Consider the following 15,834-nt stretch of genomic DNA (forward strand, 5'->3'; position numbering starts at 1 on the left):
TAGATGTAGTCTGCCATAAAACTTTTAAAGAAGAAGAACAATCGGCGTAATAAATACAACCGTGTTTTCGATTTAGGTGTCAGCCACACTACTGTGATTTTTTTATTGTCCCCATATTGTAACAAAGTTGACAAATTCGATACATTGTATTCTTCCTCAACTGCCCACTCGATAACAATTCCGTGGCTCTTGTATTTTTAATCTGTAGTAGTATATTCTGTCAATTATCCATTGTCAAACGCGAGAAGCCCCCCACCTCCTGACTCAATGGATTACGTTACCCCTTAAATTACACTCCATTTTCCAAAATCTAAATAGGAACTGTCCTATAATATTGTCACCAAGGCGGTGCTAGTGTAATTGTCGCAAACTGCAAGCCCTTCCCCGCCCACTAATCCCTTGGATTTATATAATGCTCTAATACACGAACAACATCTGCTCACTTAGTTGTAGCCATAGCAGTCGCGTAGCCGTCCTAACCATCCATATTCGACCGAATTCTACTGTGGATAGCGGGTTTCTTTTGGGTCCACTTGTCCCTCGTCACCAGAGCCATCTATTAGGACGCACTTCACCAAAGTAAGCTGTTATTACATTCCCTTACAATTGATTCGTCTTCACCTGTAAACAATGAGTGTAGCCTACTGAAAGAGCAATGACCACTTGTCGAGACCACGCAATGTGTAGGCTTTGGCACCTGAGTTTTTTTTAAATATATATAAATATATAGTTTTTTTTTTTTTATTCCATAAAAGGTCAAACAACATATTTAGTCTATGCCAGCCTATCACCGCGCCCTGGACTTGTTTGACTAACAACTTGGAACTGATTTAGTCCACCCTAGTCTACACTGTAATTTAATGTTCGACCTGTAAGACTTCCAATGCATCCATTGTCATTATTTCTCAACTCAAGTTTGTATAAATATTGGTTGGATCTGTGTAGGCTACATATGGAATGATTTACACAGAACAAAATATACGTTCCATATAAAAGCAATTTTAAGGAAAATGTATGCTTGTGCTTTTCATACCTTCTGCTTTTAGACCAGTTTCCCTACCCTTCCCACTATTTCCTCATGGGATCCTGCTTTGTCAAAATTGTAGACTCAGGTGTGTAGGTAAAGTGTGTAGGTGACTGATTGAATAACTCATTGTATTTGATCCTTGAGTCAGCCATGCATTAGAGATGCCACAACTTCATCTCCTCATACTAGATCAAAGCTGGTGCCAAGAATCATGATGTTGGTATACTGCAGCCCACTACTGTATGTCAGTAGTTTTTCTCAACCTGGGTTTCTAAAAAATTAAATCTGACGTTACTCTGTTAATCCAGTACAGGACATTACAGGATGTACCCTGTCAAGATAGAATCAAATCAAATCAGGGAGTTAAACAATATACCCTTAATCCCAATGTTTGACAATTAACCCAAAACCTTCAAGCCTCTGAAACATAGTTTTTTGTCATTTTGGGGTAATGTAATGTATTCTATTGTCAATTACTTTCATACTAAAAAGGATACCTCTGGAATGTGACTTTAGGCTTTTGTTGTTGATGGTAAAAAAAAACACATTGAACACATTGTGTGTAAACTTCAATTGACTTAGTGACATCCTCATTGATCAAATGTAGTTATGAAAATGAGCAGCAGTATGCATTAATGTCTGTTGTTGATTCTCTCTTAAGTAATTTGATTTTCCACTAAAGTTTCCAGGCCACTGGAACAAAGTACTGACGTAGAATAAAGACATTTTCCTTGGGTGATGAGAGTCATGCTCAAATGATTCCCTTAATTGGAAGAGTTACCCCAAACAGGCATGATTCCACTGTCTGGGCCAGCTGGAGATTCGCCATCACATGTTGCCAGTCTCTTTTCATCTGAGTATGAAACTAGAAAGTGTCCCTCAGGGATGCATTTGATTAGAACATGGTTTTGACGTTATCTTGAGATGGGGTGTGAGGAAATAACAAATGTGATAGGCATTAGGAATTTAGAGCTTAGGAACTGTAGGAAAATGACACACTGGTAAGGAACTACACTGAGTGTACAAAACATTAATAACATCTGCTCTTTCCATGACAGACTGACCAGGTGAAAGCTATGACCCCTTATTGATGTCACTTGTTAAATCCACTTCAAATCAGTGTAGATCAGGCCTGGGCAATTATTTTCCATGGAGGGCCACATTAGAATATATTTTTGCTATTGCGGTCCAGAATCATATTACAGGATTATACATCATGTGTATGACTCTGTTGACAGATATATCTACTGGAAATCACGTCCAGATATGCTACTTATTTAACGTTTTTAACATGCACAGAAATAAACTACATCCATGTTCTCCTTTTGGTAGGTATTTTCATTATTAAACATGCAATGAACTACATGGAGGGAAAAGTACACTGCATTCAGCACCACGGACAGAACTCTTGTTAACGGGTATGCACAAGAAAGAGAGAGAGCTCAACATTACATTTAAACTACTCAATCAGTGTGAGGAGTGAAGACTCTGATGGGCATTGACTAGAGCAGTTAAGTCTGGTATAGTTTCTTGCGTCGCTATGCGCAGGATTGCTGAGAGGTGAGAGTCAGTAAGAGATGATCTGTGCCTTGACTTGTTATATTCCATCACTGAAAATGTCTGTTCACATACATAGGTTGACCCAAATAGTACAAACATCTTCTGAGCATGACTCCTAATCTTTGGAAAGTTTTGTTCATCAAGAGATGCATAGAACCTCGTCAGTGACATTTTGAATAGTTCTCCAATCACTGCATCAGACTGGAGATCGATAAGCTCAAGTTGCAAGTCAGTGGAAGTGTTATCCACATTGAAGGTGAAAGGAGAGGAACCAACAGCATGTCATTTTCCAACACTTTGAAATCCTCAAAACGATGAGAAAACTCACCTTTCAAAGCACGCAGCAGTGATGTATACTTCTCCCGCTCGTCATCTGATAGGGAACAGACTAGTAGTGTCGGAAGATGGATGAGATGGTTGGCTTCTACTTGGCGGGTCAGGAGTAATTTTCCCTTGAAGGCTTTGACAAGGCTGTACATCTGATGTGCAAAAAGGCCCTTCCCTTGTAGTTTGGAATTCAGATCATTCATGAGGGCCATGATGCCCACAGTAAAGGCAAAACCAGCCAACCATTCTTTATGTTGCAGTTGAGGGAAATCCACATATTTTCCCTTTCATTTGCAAAAACTCAGCAATCTCCGATTTCAGGTCCCACACCCTTTTAAGCACAATCCCCAAACTCAGCCATCTCACGTTTGTGTGGTAGGGGAGATCTGCATGACCCGACTCTGTCTCTTCCAACAGTGAGACAAACTGCCTGTGGTTTAAAGATTTTGCGCTTATGAAGTTTACCACTTTAGTGACTGTATCCACAACATATCTCATTTTCAGAACACATTTACAGAGCATCTCCTGATGAATAATGAATAAAATAATTTTCTGATCTGGGTTCAGCTCAGCTACTTGATCTTGTATCCTTTTCAAAAGGCCAACGTTTTTTCCTGTAAAGTTTGGGCACCAATCAGTGGTCACACTGGATAACTTTTCAAAACTAAGTCCCAGTTTTGCCACACACTTATTAACCTCCTCCAATAAATATTTCCCTGTGGTTGCGCTCTTCGGTGACTGCACTGAAGCAAGCTCCTCTGTAATTTCCAAGTCTGGGGTTATGCCTCGTAAGAATATCAACGAGTTCGCCGTGTCACGTGCATCACTGATCTCATCCAGGACCAATGAGAAACAGGTGAAATCCTTTACCTTGTTTTTCAACTGTTGTTCCATATTCTCTAGATGTGCTCAATACGCCGTGTCACTGTTCGTCTTGACAGGGAAACATTTTCAAACAGCTCTTTCTTGTCGGGGCAAAGTATTGCTGCAGAGTCAATTAAACATTCTTTAATGAATTTGTCCTCAGCCAATGGCTTGCTACAGTTGAAGTCGGAAGTTTACATACACCTTAGCCAAATACATTTAAACTCAGTTTTTCACAATTCCTGACATGTAATCCTTGTAAAAATTCCCTGTCTTAAGTCAGTTAGGATCACCACTTTATTTTAAAAATGTGAAATGTCAGAATAATAGTATAGAGAATGATTTATTTCAGCTTTTAATTCTTTCATCACATTCCCAGTGGGTCAGAAGTTTGCATACACTCAATTAGTATTTGGTTGCATTGCCTTGCAATTGTTTAACTTGGGTCAAACGTTTTGGGTAGCCTTCCACAAGCTTCTCACAATAAGTTGGGTGAATTTTGGGCCATTCCTCCTGACAGAGCTGGTGTAACTGAGTCAGGTTTGTAGGCCTCCTTGCTCGCACACGCTTTTTCAGGTCTACCTACAAATTTTCTATAGGATTGAGGTCAGGGCTTTGTGATGGCCACTCCAATACCTTGACTTTGTTGTCCTTAAGCCATTTTGCCACAACTTTGGAAGTATGTTTGGGGTCAACGTCCATTTGGAAGACCCATTTGCGACCAAGCTTTAACTTCCTGCCTGATGTCTGGAGATGTTGCTTTAATATATCCACATAATTTTCCTACCTCATGATGGCATCTATTTTGTGAAGTGCACCAGTCCCTCCTGCAGCAAAGCACCCCCACAACATGATGCTGCCACCCCTGTGCTTCACGGTTGGGATGGTGATCTTTGGCTTGCAAGCCTCCCCCTTTTCCCTCCAAACATAACGATTTTCATTATGGCCAAACAATTCTATTTTTGTTTCATCAGACCAGAGGACATTTCTCCAAAAAGTATGATCTTTGTTCCCATGTGCAGTTGCAAACTGTAGTCTGGCTTTTTTTATGGCAGTTTGGGAGCAGTGGCTTCTTCCTTGCTGAGCGGCCTTTCAGATTATGTCGATAAAGGACTCGGTTTACGTTGGATATAGATACCTTTGTACCTGTTTCCTCCAGCATCTCCACAAGGTCCTTTGCTGTTGTTCTGGGATTGATTTGCACTTTTCGCACTAAAGTACGCTCATGTCTAGGAGACAGATTGCATCTCCTTCCTGAGCGGTATGATGGCTGCGTGGTCCCATGGTGTTTATACTTGGGTACTATTGTTTGTACAGATGAAAGTGGTACTTTCAGTCGTTTGGAAATTACTCCCAAGGATGAACCAGATTGAACCAGAGGTCCAGAGGTCTTTGTTCTCCAATTGACTCAAATGATGTCAATTAGCCTATCAGAAGCTTCTAAAGCCATGACATCATTTTCTGGAATTTTCCAAGCTGTTTAAAGGCACAGTCAACTTCGTGTATGTAAACTTCTGACCCACTGGAATTGTGATACAGTGAATTATAAGTGAAATAATCCGTCTGTAAACAATTGTTGGAAAAATTACCTGTGTCATGCACAAAGTAGATGTCCTAACCGACTTGCCAAAACTATAGTTTGTTATCAAGAAATGTGTGGAGTGGTTGAAAAACGAGTTTTAATGACTCCAACCTAAGTGTATGTAAACTTCCGACTTCAACTGTATGTTTAGCAATTTTGTGGGACAGTACATAGCTAGCTCTCGCGATTCCATTATTTGCTGAATGCAGTTTTGTGAAAAGTCCTTGCTGCTTTTTCAACTGAGAAAGCAACTCTTTCGATGCACTTGCCCTCTGCTCAGAAGACATATTCTTATATTTCTCTTATGCTTCGTTTGGAAGTGTCGGGACAAGTTCATTGTCTACTTTTCTTTGAAATCTTTGAAAAACAAATTTTTGCTAAATTTCTAGCTACCTACTATTTGTAACTGTGACGTGTATGTCAGCCTGTCAGTCACTGTCTGTCCTCGTGCAGTTGTTATACGTGCCTTCAAAATAAATGTCCCACAAGCAGTGGGAGTTAAATGATTACACAAAGGCGACTATTCATAGGGCTTTTAATTTGAATAACAAATACTTTTTTCAAAACTACTGTCGCAAATTCTTTATGTGATCTGAGCATGATTCCACGGGCCGTATTGAATCAGATCGCGGGCCGCATACGGCCCCTGGGCCGGCCTTTGCCCAGGCCTGGTGTAGATGAAGGGGAGGAGACAGGTTAAAGAAGGATTTTTTAAGCTTTGAGACATGGATTGTGTATGTGTGCCATTCAGAGGGTGAATGGACAAGACAAAATATTTAAGTGCCTTTGAAGGGGGTATGGTGGTAGGTGCCAGGTGCCAGGTTTGTGTCAAGAACTGTAACGCTGCTGGGATTTTCACATTCAACAGTTTCCCGTGTGTTTCAAGAATGGTCCACCAGCCAACTTGACACAACTGTGAGAAGCATTAGAGTCAACATGGGTCAGCATCCCCGTCGAACGCTTTCGACACCTTGTAGAGTCCATGCTCCGACAAATTGAGGCTGTTCTGAGGGCAAAATGGGGGAGGGGGTGCAACAAACCTGTTCCATGGGATGTCACGTTCACTATTCATAGATAGTGAATGTCTCAACTATCTCCCCTTCTTCGCCGACTTGCTAATTTATGAGATATAGTCGTTGTTTGTGTGCCTCCGTAAGATGTTGTTTGTATGTGTATGTTTGTATCTGGTGTGAAAGAATTAGGTATACTGTAGCAGTCAAAAGTTCAAGGATTTTTTCGAACGCTTTCGACACCTTGTAGAGTCCATGCTCCGACAAATTGAGGCTGTTCTGAGGGCAAAATGGGGGAGGGGGTGCAACAAACCTGTTCCATGGGATGTCACGTTCACTATTCATAGATAGTGAATGTCTCAACTATCTCCCCTTCTTCGCCGACTTGCTAATTTACTGCTTCTGGACTCAAAGTGGACAAATTTATTTTCTCTCATTTTTATATATATATTTTTTGTTGTTGTGTAGGATTCATATTTTTTCTCCTTCTCAGTCACTCTCCTGTCTCTCTACCTCAGTCTCTCTGGCCAGTGTGGGAGAAACTTGTGACCATGGCGGCTCCAAACCTAGCTAAAGACACAGCTACAAATCCAGACGGGAGGGATTTGAGCCCTGTGGACTTCATCCAGCTGCAGCAGTACATGGAATGTGAGTGCCATTTTTAATTAAAAGGAAAGGTGGGTCAGATACAATGCTAATACCATACTTCTAGAATTAACTTCAACAGTCTGTGGCTCTAGGTCTAATGAACCTGACGAAGACCTAGTTGGGTAAAAATGTTATCCTATTGAATACTTGGGAACCACTACCAGGAGGTGGAATATTATTTCATCGTTTTGATGTCTTCACTATTATTCTACAATGTAGAAAATAGTAAAAATAAATAAAAAATCCTTGAACTTTTGACTGCTACAGTATACCTAATTCTTTCACACCAGATACAAACATACACATACAAACAACATCTTACGGAGGCACACAAACAACGACTATATCTCATCTGCCCAGACCCTCATGCTCCCCCCCCCCCCCCCCCCCCGCCCCAGTGCCTGCACTATTGTTTGCCATATGGCCTTTGTTTTTTCCCCTCGGTTGCCCATGCTATTTCAATAATAAATCAGTAGATTTTTCATTGTGTTGATGAGTGTTGAGAAGAAAATCGTCCAACCCACTGTGTATCTCACTACACCCCCATATGCCATGTCTTGAAATATGCAGACAGACGGACTAAAAGTACATTTACATTGTAATATTTCTGACAGCCAACTTTCTAGCTCCGCCCATAACTTTTGGACTTTATAGCATTCCCAGAAAGCATGGATTATTGAGTCATTGTTAGTTTTACACTTAAGACATGATTCTGCTGTTGTGCTATAGAATTTGTGAAATTTGTCTTTTGAATAAGACATTATATACGTTAGTTTATACTGGATTAAGGGTACATTTTTGTTAACTGTAATTTCGTTAGTTATGCTCCAACATTTGGTATTTTATTAGGATCCCCATTAGGGATGCACAATATATCGGTGAACATATCGGAATTGGCCGATATTAGCTAAAAATGCCAACATCGGTATCGGCCGATGTCTAGTTTAACGCCGATGTTAAAAACCGATGTCAAAACTACCATGCATACCTATATAACATAGGTACATGATGTAATAACGCCATGTAAAATTTTGCGCTACACGTGCAACACAGCATTCCTAACCTAGCCCACAGAATGTCTGCTGTGTGGATTGAGCAGTCAACAAGTCGAGCAGTCATTTTGAAGAGTAAGAACATTTCAGCGAGACAACTCAAAGGCCAAAATAATGGTATTTATTGCCCTTGACATTCAATTGTTCTCTGTCGTGGCTTTCGTCGACTGGTCGAGCACCAGTACACACTAACAAGTGTGCTATTTTTCAGATGTTGCCCTACCGGAGTTACACAGTAATAGCGTCACTGCTATTTGCTTCACGACATACATACTATGGAACACTGTTTAGGTCTTTGCGTGTCAAAAAAGATACAGTAGCACTGTCAAAGCTGTACAAAAAAGTCTGCAAACACCGGCCACAAACGATGTGTTTACAAAACCGCATTGGTAATAAAGCATCATTTGTTCGACCGCAACTTCTGGGGTAGCTAGCTTTAGCTTGGTACCTAGCTGGCATCAATACAACCAGCCTGAAAACAATGACCAGTAGAAACTGCAGTCATTTTCATTATTCTTAGCAATGATTTAGGAATCCTTGTGAGTAAGTATTAGCTAGGTTGCCACTTGTTGTTCGGCTATTGAAATTGAACTTCAGTTCATGAAAATAAATAGCTAGCCAACTACTTAACCCTGTTGCTCATAGCTAACATTATAAGATTCAGCTAGCTTCATCTGGCTAGTGAGGCTCGACCGGACCGGGTTATGTGTTATGAAGCTAGCCACAATAAGAATTAGGCACAATAGTGGAATTTGCAGTTTGCCTTCAAAATAAAAGTATGTAATTGACAGTGATACAAATTAATACAAATAGTAGAATTGTGCCATACTTTTATTTTGAAGGCTAATTGAAAAGTCCACTATTGTGGCTAATCCTTATTGTGGCTATTTTCACATAGATGGGTCTGACCACCATTAATAAAATAAGAACTGTCTTATAAATTAGGGTAATTTTAGATGATGACACCTAGCTATACAGCTTCTGAAACAGATTATGTCGTGTTATTTGACACGTCAAATAGTGTTATGCATATTTTTTGACACGCAAAGACCCAAATGGCGTTCCATAGAAATCCTGGTTGAGAATGAAATGACTGAACAAAATAACGAAACAGCACAGCAAGTAAGTGAAATAAATAGGTTTTGATTATGTTTTACTGGTAATGGGGACGTAAATGCCAGCAAAATAACATTTTGGTCAGTGTGGTGTGTGTGTGTGTAACCTTTTATTTAACTAGGCAAGTCAGTTAAGAACAAATTATTATTTACAATGACGTCCCGGACAACCCTGGGCCAATTGTGCGCCGCCCTATGGGACTCCCAATCACGGCTGGATATGATCCGGTCTGGATTCGAACCAGGGACTGTAGTGCACTGAGATGCAGTGCCTTAGACCGCTGCGTCCATGTGTGTGTGTTAACTATTTTGTACTAGAATGCTTAAAAGGCCGCTAAAATGTTAAATATCGTTTATCGGTATCTTTTTTGGGGGCAAGGAAAATAGCGGATATCGGTATCGGCCAAAAGTGTCATATCGGTGCATCACTAATGTCACGCCCTGGCCTTAGTTATCTTTGTTTTCTTTATTATTTTAGTTAGGTCAGGGTGTGACATGGGGGATGTTTGTGTGTTTTTGTCTAGTCGAGGGTGTTTGTAGTGTCTAGGGGGTTTTGGTAGAGTTTATGGGGTTGTGTTCAGTGTAGGTGTCTAGGTATGTCTATGGTTGCCTGAGTGGTTCTCAATCAGAGACAGCTGTCTATCGTTGTCTCTGATTGGGAGCCATATTTAAGGCAGCCATAGGCATTAGACAGGTTGTGGGTAATTGTCTATGTCTAACGTTAGTAGCTTGTGTCTGCACTTTCGTTTTGTAGCTTCACGGTCGTTTGTTGTTTTGTATTAGTGTTCGTGTTTGTTTCTTCTTCATTAAAAAGAGAAGATGTATCTATATCACCAGAAGACGATTGTGACACTAATCCCCATTAGCTGTTGCAAAAGAAGCAGCTACTATTCCTGGGATCCACACAAAACATGAAACATGACATAATACAGAACAATATACAAGAACAGCTCAAGGACAGAACTACATACATTTTTTGTTAAAAGGCACACGTAGCCTACATATCAATGCATACACACAAACTATCTATGTCAAATAAGGGAGAGGCGTTCTGCCGTGAGGTGTTACTTTCAGTTTTTTTTATTTGAGCAATATGAGATGGAACGGAGTTCCATGCAATAATGGCTCTATATAATACTGTACACTTTCTTGAATTTGTTCTGGATTTGGGGACTGTGAATAGACCCATGGTGGCATGTCTTGTGGGATAAGTGTGTATGTCAGAGCTGTGTGTAAATTGACTATGCAAACAATTTGGGATTTTCAACACATTGTTTCTTATAAAAATAAGTGATGCAGCCAGTCTCTCCTCAACTCTTAGCCAAGAGAGACTTGCATGCATAGTATTTATATCAACCTTCTGATTACAATAAGAGCAAAACATGCCGCTCTGTTCTGGGCCAGCTGCAGCTTAACTAGGTCTTTCCTTGCAGCACTGGACAACACGACTGAACAATAATCAAGATTAGACAAAACTAGAGCCTGCAGGACTTGCTTTTTGGAGTGAGGTGTCAAAAAAGCAGAGCATCTCTTTATTACGGACAGAGCTCTCCCCATCTTTACAACCATTGAATCGATATGTTTTGACCATGACAGTTTACAATCTAAGGTAACGCCAAGTAAGTCTCCTCAACTTGTTCAACAGCCACACCATACATTACCAGATTCAGCTGAGGTCTAGAACTTAGGCAGTGATTTGTACCAAATACAATGCTCTTAGTTTTAGAGATGTTCAGGACCAGTTTATTACTGGCCACCCATTCCAAAACAGACCAACTCTTTGTTAAGGGTTTCAGTGACTGTGGTTGCTGATGCCTATATGGTTGAATCATCAGCATACATGGACACACATGCTTTATTTAATGCCAGTTGCAGGTCATTGGTAAAAATAGAAAAGCGTAGAGGGCCCAGAGAGCTGCCCTGCGGTACACCAAACTTTACATGATTGACATTAGAGAAGCTTCCATTAAAGAAAACCCTTTGAGTTCTATTAGATAAATTGCCATATTGTGGATTAAGAGCTGAGGTTGAAAAGCCATAACACATACACTACCGGTCCAAAGTTTTTGAACACCTACTCATTCAAGGGTTTCTCTTTATTTTTTACTATGTTCTACATTGTAGAACAATAGTGAAGACATCAAAACTATGAAATTACACATATGGACTCATGTAGTAACCAAAAAAGTGTTAAGCAAATCCAAATATATTTTATATTTGAGATTCTTCAAATAGCCACCCTTTGCCTTGATGACCAAACTTTTCACTGGTACTGTATAAAAAAAGGAATACTTGGGGAGCATTATACCAGACAGTGTGGATGTACTTTTTGTCCTAAATTATCCTCTCTAATCCAGCATGCACCTTGAACCAGTGTTTTTATGGATGTTCTCATACTACTCAACTAAATCTCGGGGTAATGTTCCAAGAGGGTGAACAGGGAGACTGCATGAAAGGGTACTGCTCCCTTGCCTCACTGGAGTTTCATATAGTCAATAAAATGTCAATCAAATGTATTTTATAAAGCTCTTTTTACATCAGCAGTTGTCACAAAGTGCTTTAGAGTTACCCAGCCTAAAACCTCGAAGAGCTGCACTAGAATGGAACCCAAAAGGCAGAGGTTTTTAGATCTTTGAGGGGCATGTATTTTGCCTGTCAGACGTCCTGTGTATTTGTTTGATTTATATTACATCTTCTGCTGGTGGTTTACGTACTGAATTTTTGACCCTGTTGTAAATTGATTTTCAAAGGGATTGTTGCCAAAATGTACATGTATTTTATCTTTTAGGCTTTTCTGCCTGTCCCATATCTGGCTTCTCTTTATATGCTTGTATCCCCTGTGTTGACTTTCAGTATTGTCCTCTATGCAGATGGCAGTCTGAGAGTGAAAGATGTGATGAAAGAGTTCCATGCAGGCGGGCGGTTGGTCCAGTACAGATTTGGAGAGGTGAGCTTCAAGAGGGTACTTTCCAACCATGGCCCATCCTTCTGCCAGCACCCTATGTTGACTTGAGATTACACAACACAACCCTTGTTGTCTCTGATGTACTGTTCTGTTTGGAATCTCAGCGAATCGATGCAGTTGGCTTCTCTTTGTTCCTCAAGACCTACCTGGAGGCGGATGACTTCCCTGCTGATTTCTGCCAACGCCTTTTCCACTACTTCCAGAATGCAGAGCGAGACGTTTATATGAGGAGCCCTCCACCCAAAGGGGGTGAGCCCCACCATCCCAACTCTTTTGTATTATTACTGTGAATGACATACAGTATAATATAATGTATATGATATGTCTTACTTATACCTTCAATATCCATCAATTGCTCTTAAAAAGTGACCGCATTGATGTGAACATTCATGAGTTTACGATATGTTATACTTTGATGCATACTGTATTTGGCTCTCTGCTTGATTATGGGTCTAAGTTGATATGATACAGTACGTTCGGAAAGTATTCAGACCCCTTGACTTTTTCCACATTCCACATTTTTAATACATTTACATTAATCTACACACAATAGCCCATAATGACAAAACAAAAACAGGTTTCTAGAAAGTAAAAAAAAAAAAAAAACAGAAATATTACATCTACATAAGTATTCAGATCCTTTACTCAGTACTTTTTTTAAGCATCTTTGGCAGCGATTACAGCCTTGAGTATTCTTGGGTGTGACGCTACAAGTTCGGCACACCTGTATTTGGGGAGTTTCTCTAATTCTTCTCTGCAGATCCTCTCAAGCTCTGTCAGGATGGGGAGAGTCGCTGCACAGCTATTTTCAGGTCTCTCCAGAGATGTTTAACCGGGTTCAAGTCCCAGTTCTGGCTGGGCCACTCATGGACATTCAGACACTTGTCCTGAAGCCACTCCTGCGTGTGATTAGGGTTGGCTGTGTGATTAGGGTCGCTTGGCATTCAGGCCATAGAGTTCCATCTTGGTTTCATCAGACCAGAGAATCTCTTTTCTCATCGTCTGAGAGTCTTTAGGTGCCTTTTGGCAAACTCCAAGCGGGCTGTCATTTGCCTTTTACTGAAGAGTGGCTTCCTTCTGGCCACTCTACCATAAAGGCCTAATTGGTGGAGTGCTGCAGAGATGGTTGTCCTTCTGGAGGTCCTCCCATCTTCACAGAGGAACTCTGGTGTTCTGTCAGTGACCATCAGGTTATTGGTCACCTCCCTGAACAAGGCCCTTCTCCCCTGATTGCTCAGTTTGGCCCGAACAGCCTGCTCTAGGAAGAATCTTGGTGGTTCCAAACTTCCTCCATTTAAGAATGATGGAGGCCACTGTGTTCTTAGGGACATTTTTTGGTACCCTTCCCCAGATCTGTGCCTCGAAACAATTCTGTCTCGGAGCTCTATGGACAATTCCTACGACCTCGTGGCTTGATTTTTGCTCTGACATGCACTGTCACCTGTGGGACCTTATATAGACAGGTGTGTGCCTTTCCAAATCATGTTCAATCAATTGAATTTACCACAGGTGGACTCCAATCAAGTTGTAGAAACATCTCAAGGATGATCAATGGAAACAGGATGCAACGGAGCTCAATTTCGAGTCTCATAGCAAAGGGTCGGAATACTTATGTAAATAAAGTATCTGTTTGAATTTTTTATACATTTGCAAAAAAATCTAAACCTGTTTTCGCTTTGTCATTATGGGGTATTATGTGTAATCTATTTTAGAAAAAGGCTGTAACGTAACAAAATGTGGAAAAAGTCAAGGGTTCTGAATGCACTTTATATAAGTTCCAATTGCTAAACATCTGAATAAACTCCTGGTTTTGTCTCTCAGGTGGAGTGTACCTCAAAGATGTGTCTTGTTACTTCTCTGTGTTGGAGGAGGGACAGCCGCGAGACAAACTGGAATGTGAGTACTGTCTTTTCACCAATGGAATTCTGTGTGATAGTTTGTATTCCATGATGGGTTGATCTTTTAGCTGTTTTCAATTGACCAGTGAGGAGAGATAAGGAGTGAGTGAAAACAAAAAGGATTTGTTATTGATTTACTCATTTCATCACCTGTTGTGCTTTCAGTTACTTTCAAACTTTATGACAAAGATGGCAACGGACTCCTGGACAGCTCAGTAAGTGACTGAAATGTACTTTCTGTATTATGAATACATTCTACTCTCATTTTAAATCAAGGTGATGTAGTGAACAGTAGGAGTTGTGAAAGAACAAACTGTGGTTTTACTCTCAATAAGGAAGTGGATCGGATCATCACCCAGATGATGCGTGCGGCAGATTACCTGGGTTGGGACGTGACAGAACTCAGACCGGTAAGACATCCACTTAAATGCCTGTCAACTATCCTTATGGGAATACTCACTGGGTCTTATATTCAAGCAAAACGTTCACCAGAGGGGTATACTACAAAGCAGGATCAAGGAGGTGGCCAGCTAACTTGACTAAATATTCCGAAATCATTTTTTTTTAAGATAATCTTGAAATGGGCATGGTCTAATTGACTCAACAACCAAAAAACACATATCTTAGTTTAGCTTTCTTAATGAATCAGAAAATCAACAGTTACTTCTGGTTGTTTATAATGATTGCTGGCTATAGCTTATTGATCCTGCTTTGTAGTATACCCCTCAGGGTTCAGCGAAGGGTAAACAACAGTGTTGATGTTGGAATTATTATGCCTTTCTTTTTGGTTGACGGGGCAAACATTATTTTCATGGAAAGAATTAGACCACATTAATCTAAATACACACTCTCTCAAATTGTTTTGTCTCACCCCAGTAATCTAGTTAGTGGTCTTGATTGAATTGGGCCCAACGCCCCCACCCAGAACCCAGTTACAGTCCTTGTGCAAGTTTCTGGTTAGAGAGTTGTAGTGATTAGCGATGAGAGACTAATGTTAACAGTATTTAGGTACAACACTGCATGTTGCTTACACTTGACATTCCATCAATTCTAATTATCAAAAAAGAGATTACAGAGATTATCAGATAAGAGATTGCATACTTAATATTTGTCAGGTTAGAGTTTGTTCTGCAAGTGAAATTCTATTTAATCTACAAAATTAAATCTGAAGTGATGTCCATACATGGAAATTAAGCTTCCAATGAATTAAGATAAGTGAGTCCAAAATTAGATAAAATGTCATTTGGTTTGAGGGTTGATGTTCTGGTTATAGACTTTGGTTCTATAGGGCTAACACCTGGCAGCAGCGCAGAGAGACTTGTATTGTGATTGGTCAGGAACCAGGATCAGTGGGAGTCTAACTACTCCGATTGGTCCCTAAGGTGCTGAAGGACATGATGACGGCGATGGATGCTGACAGCAGTGGAGCGGTGACCCTGCAGGAGTGGATCCAGGGAGGGATGAACAACGTGCCCCTGTTGGTGCTGCTGGGACTCAAGGCAAGCCAGACTCTGACTCATCTGGTTAACTCAATCAGTATACATGATTCAGCACGTGACAATAGACTCCTTATGTCTAGAACATTTGCTATGAGCTGTATGGTTCAACTACTGTACATCTCAATAAAGCTTTATTCAATTTTGTTTAGATGATACTTTTAAATGTCACCCCAAAGTTATGTCTTATCTTGTCCCTGTCTTATCCAAAAATCTATATATTTACGGCCCTCAGACTTTGTTGGCAATACTGTATCAGAAATAAGTCTGCACACATACAAATTATACTT

General features: G+C 40.4%; 1 protein-coding gene across 1 annotated transcript in view; it reads left to right on the forward strand.

Moving 5' to 3' along the window:
• Positions 1 to 454: 454 nt before the first annotated feature.
• Positions 455 to 15,834, forward strand: part of LOC120025701 (diacylglycerol kinase alpha-like) — a 33,149-nt gene continuing 17,769 nt past the window's right edge. Inside the window, exons 1-8 of the mRNA XM_038970276.1 lie at positions 455 to 579; positions 6,889 to 7,018; positions 12,056 to 12,132; positions 12,255 to 12,399; positions 13,972 to 14,046; positions 14,214 to 14,263; positions 14,384 to 14,458; positions 15,431 to 15,547. Of these exons, the coding sequence (XP_038826204.1) occupies positions 6,922 to 7,018; positions 12,056 to 12,132; positions 12,255 to 12,399; positions 13,972 to 14,046; positions 14,214 to 14,263; positions 14,384 to 14,458; positions 15,431 to 15,547 (636 nt within the window). The 5' untranslated portion in view covers positions 455 to 579; positions 6,889 to 6,921. The remainder of the gene's footprint in view (positions 580 to 6,888; positions 7,019 to 12,055; positions 12,133 to 12,254; positions 12,400 to 13,971; positions 14,047 to 14,213; positions 14,264 to 14,383; positions 14,459 to 15,430; positions 15,548 to 15,834) is intronic.

The sequence above is a fragment of the Salvelinus namaycush genome, chromosome 2, assembly GCF_016432855.1.
Source record: "Salvelinus namaycush isolate Seneca chromosome 2, SaNama_1.0, whole genome shotgun sequence".
In the NCBI taxonomy this organism is placed as follows: domain Eukaryota; kingdom Metazoa; phylum Chordata; class Actinopteri; order Salmoniformes; family Salmonidae; genus Salvelinus; species Salvelinus namaycush.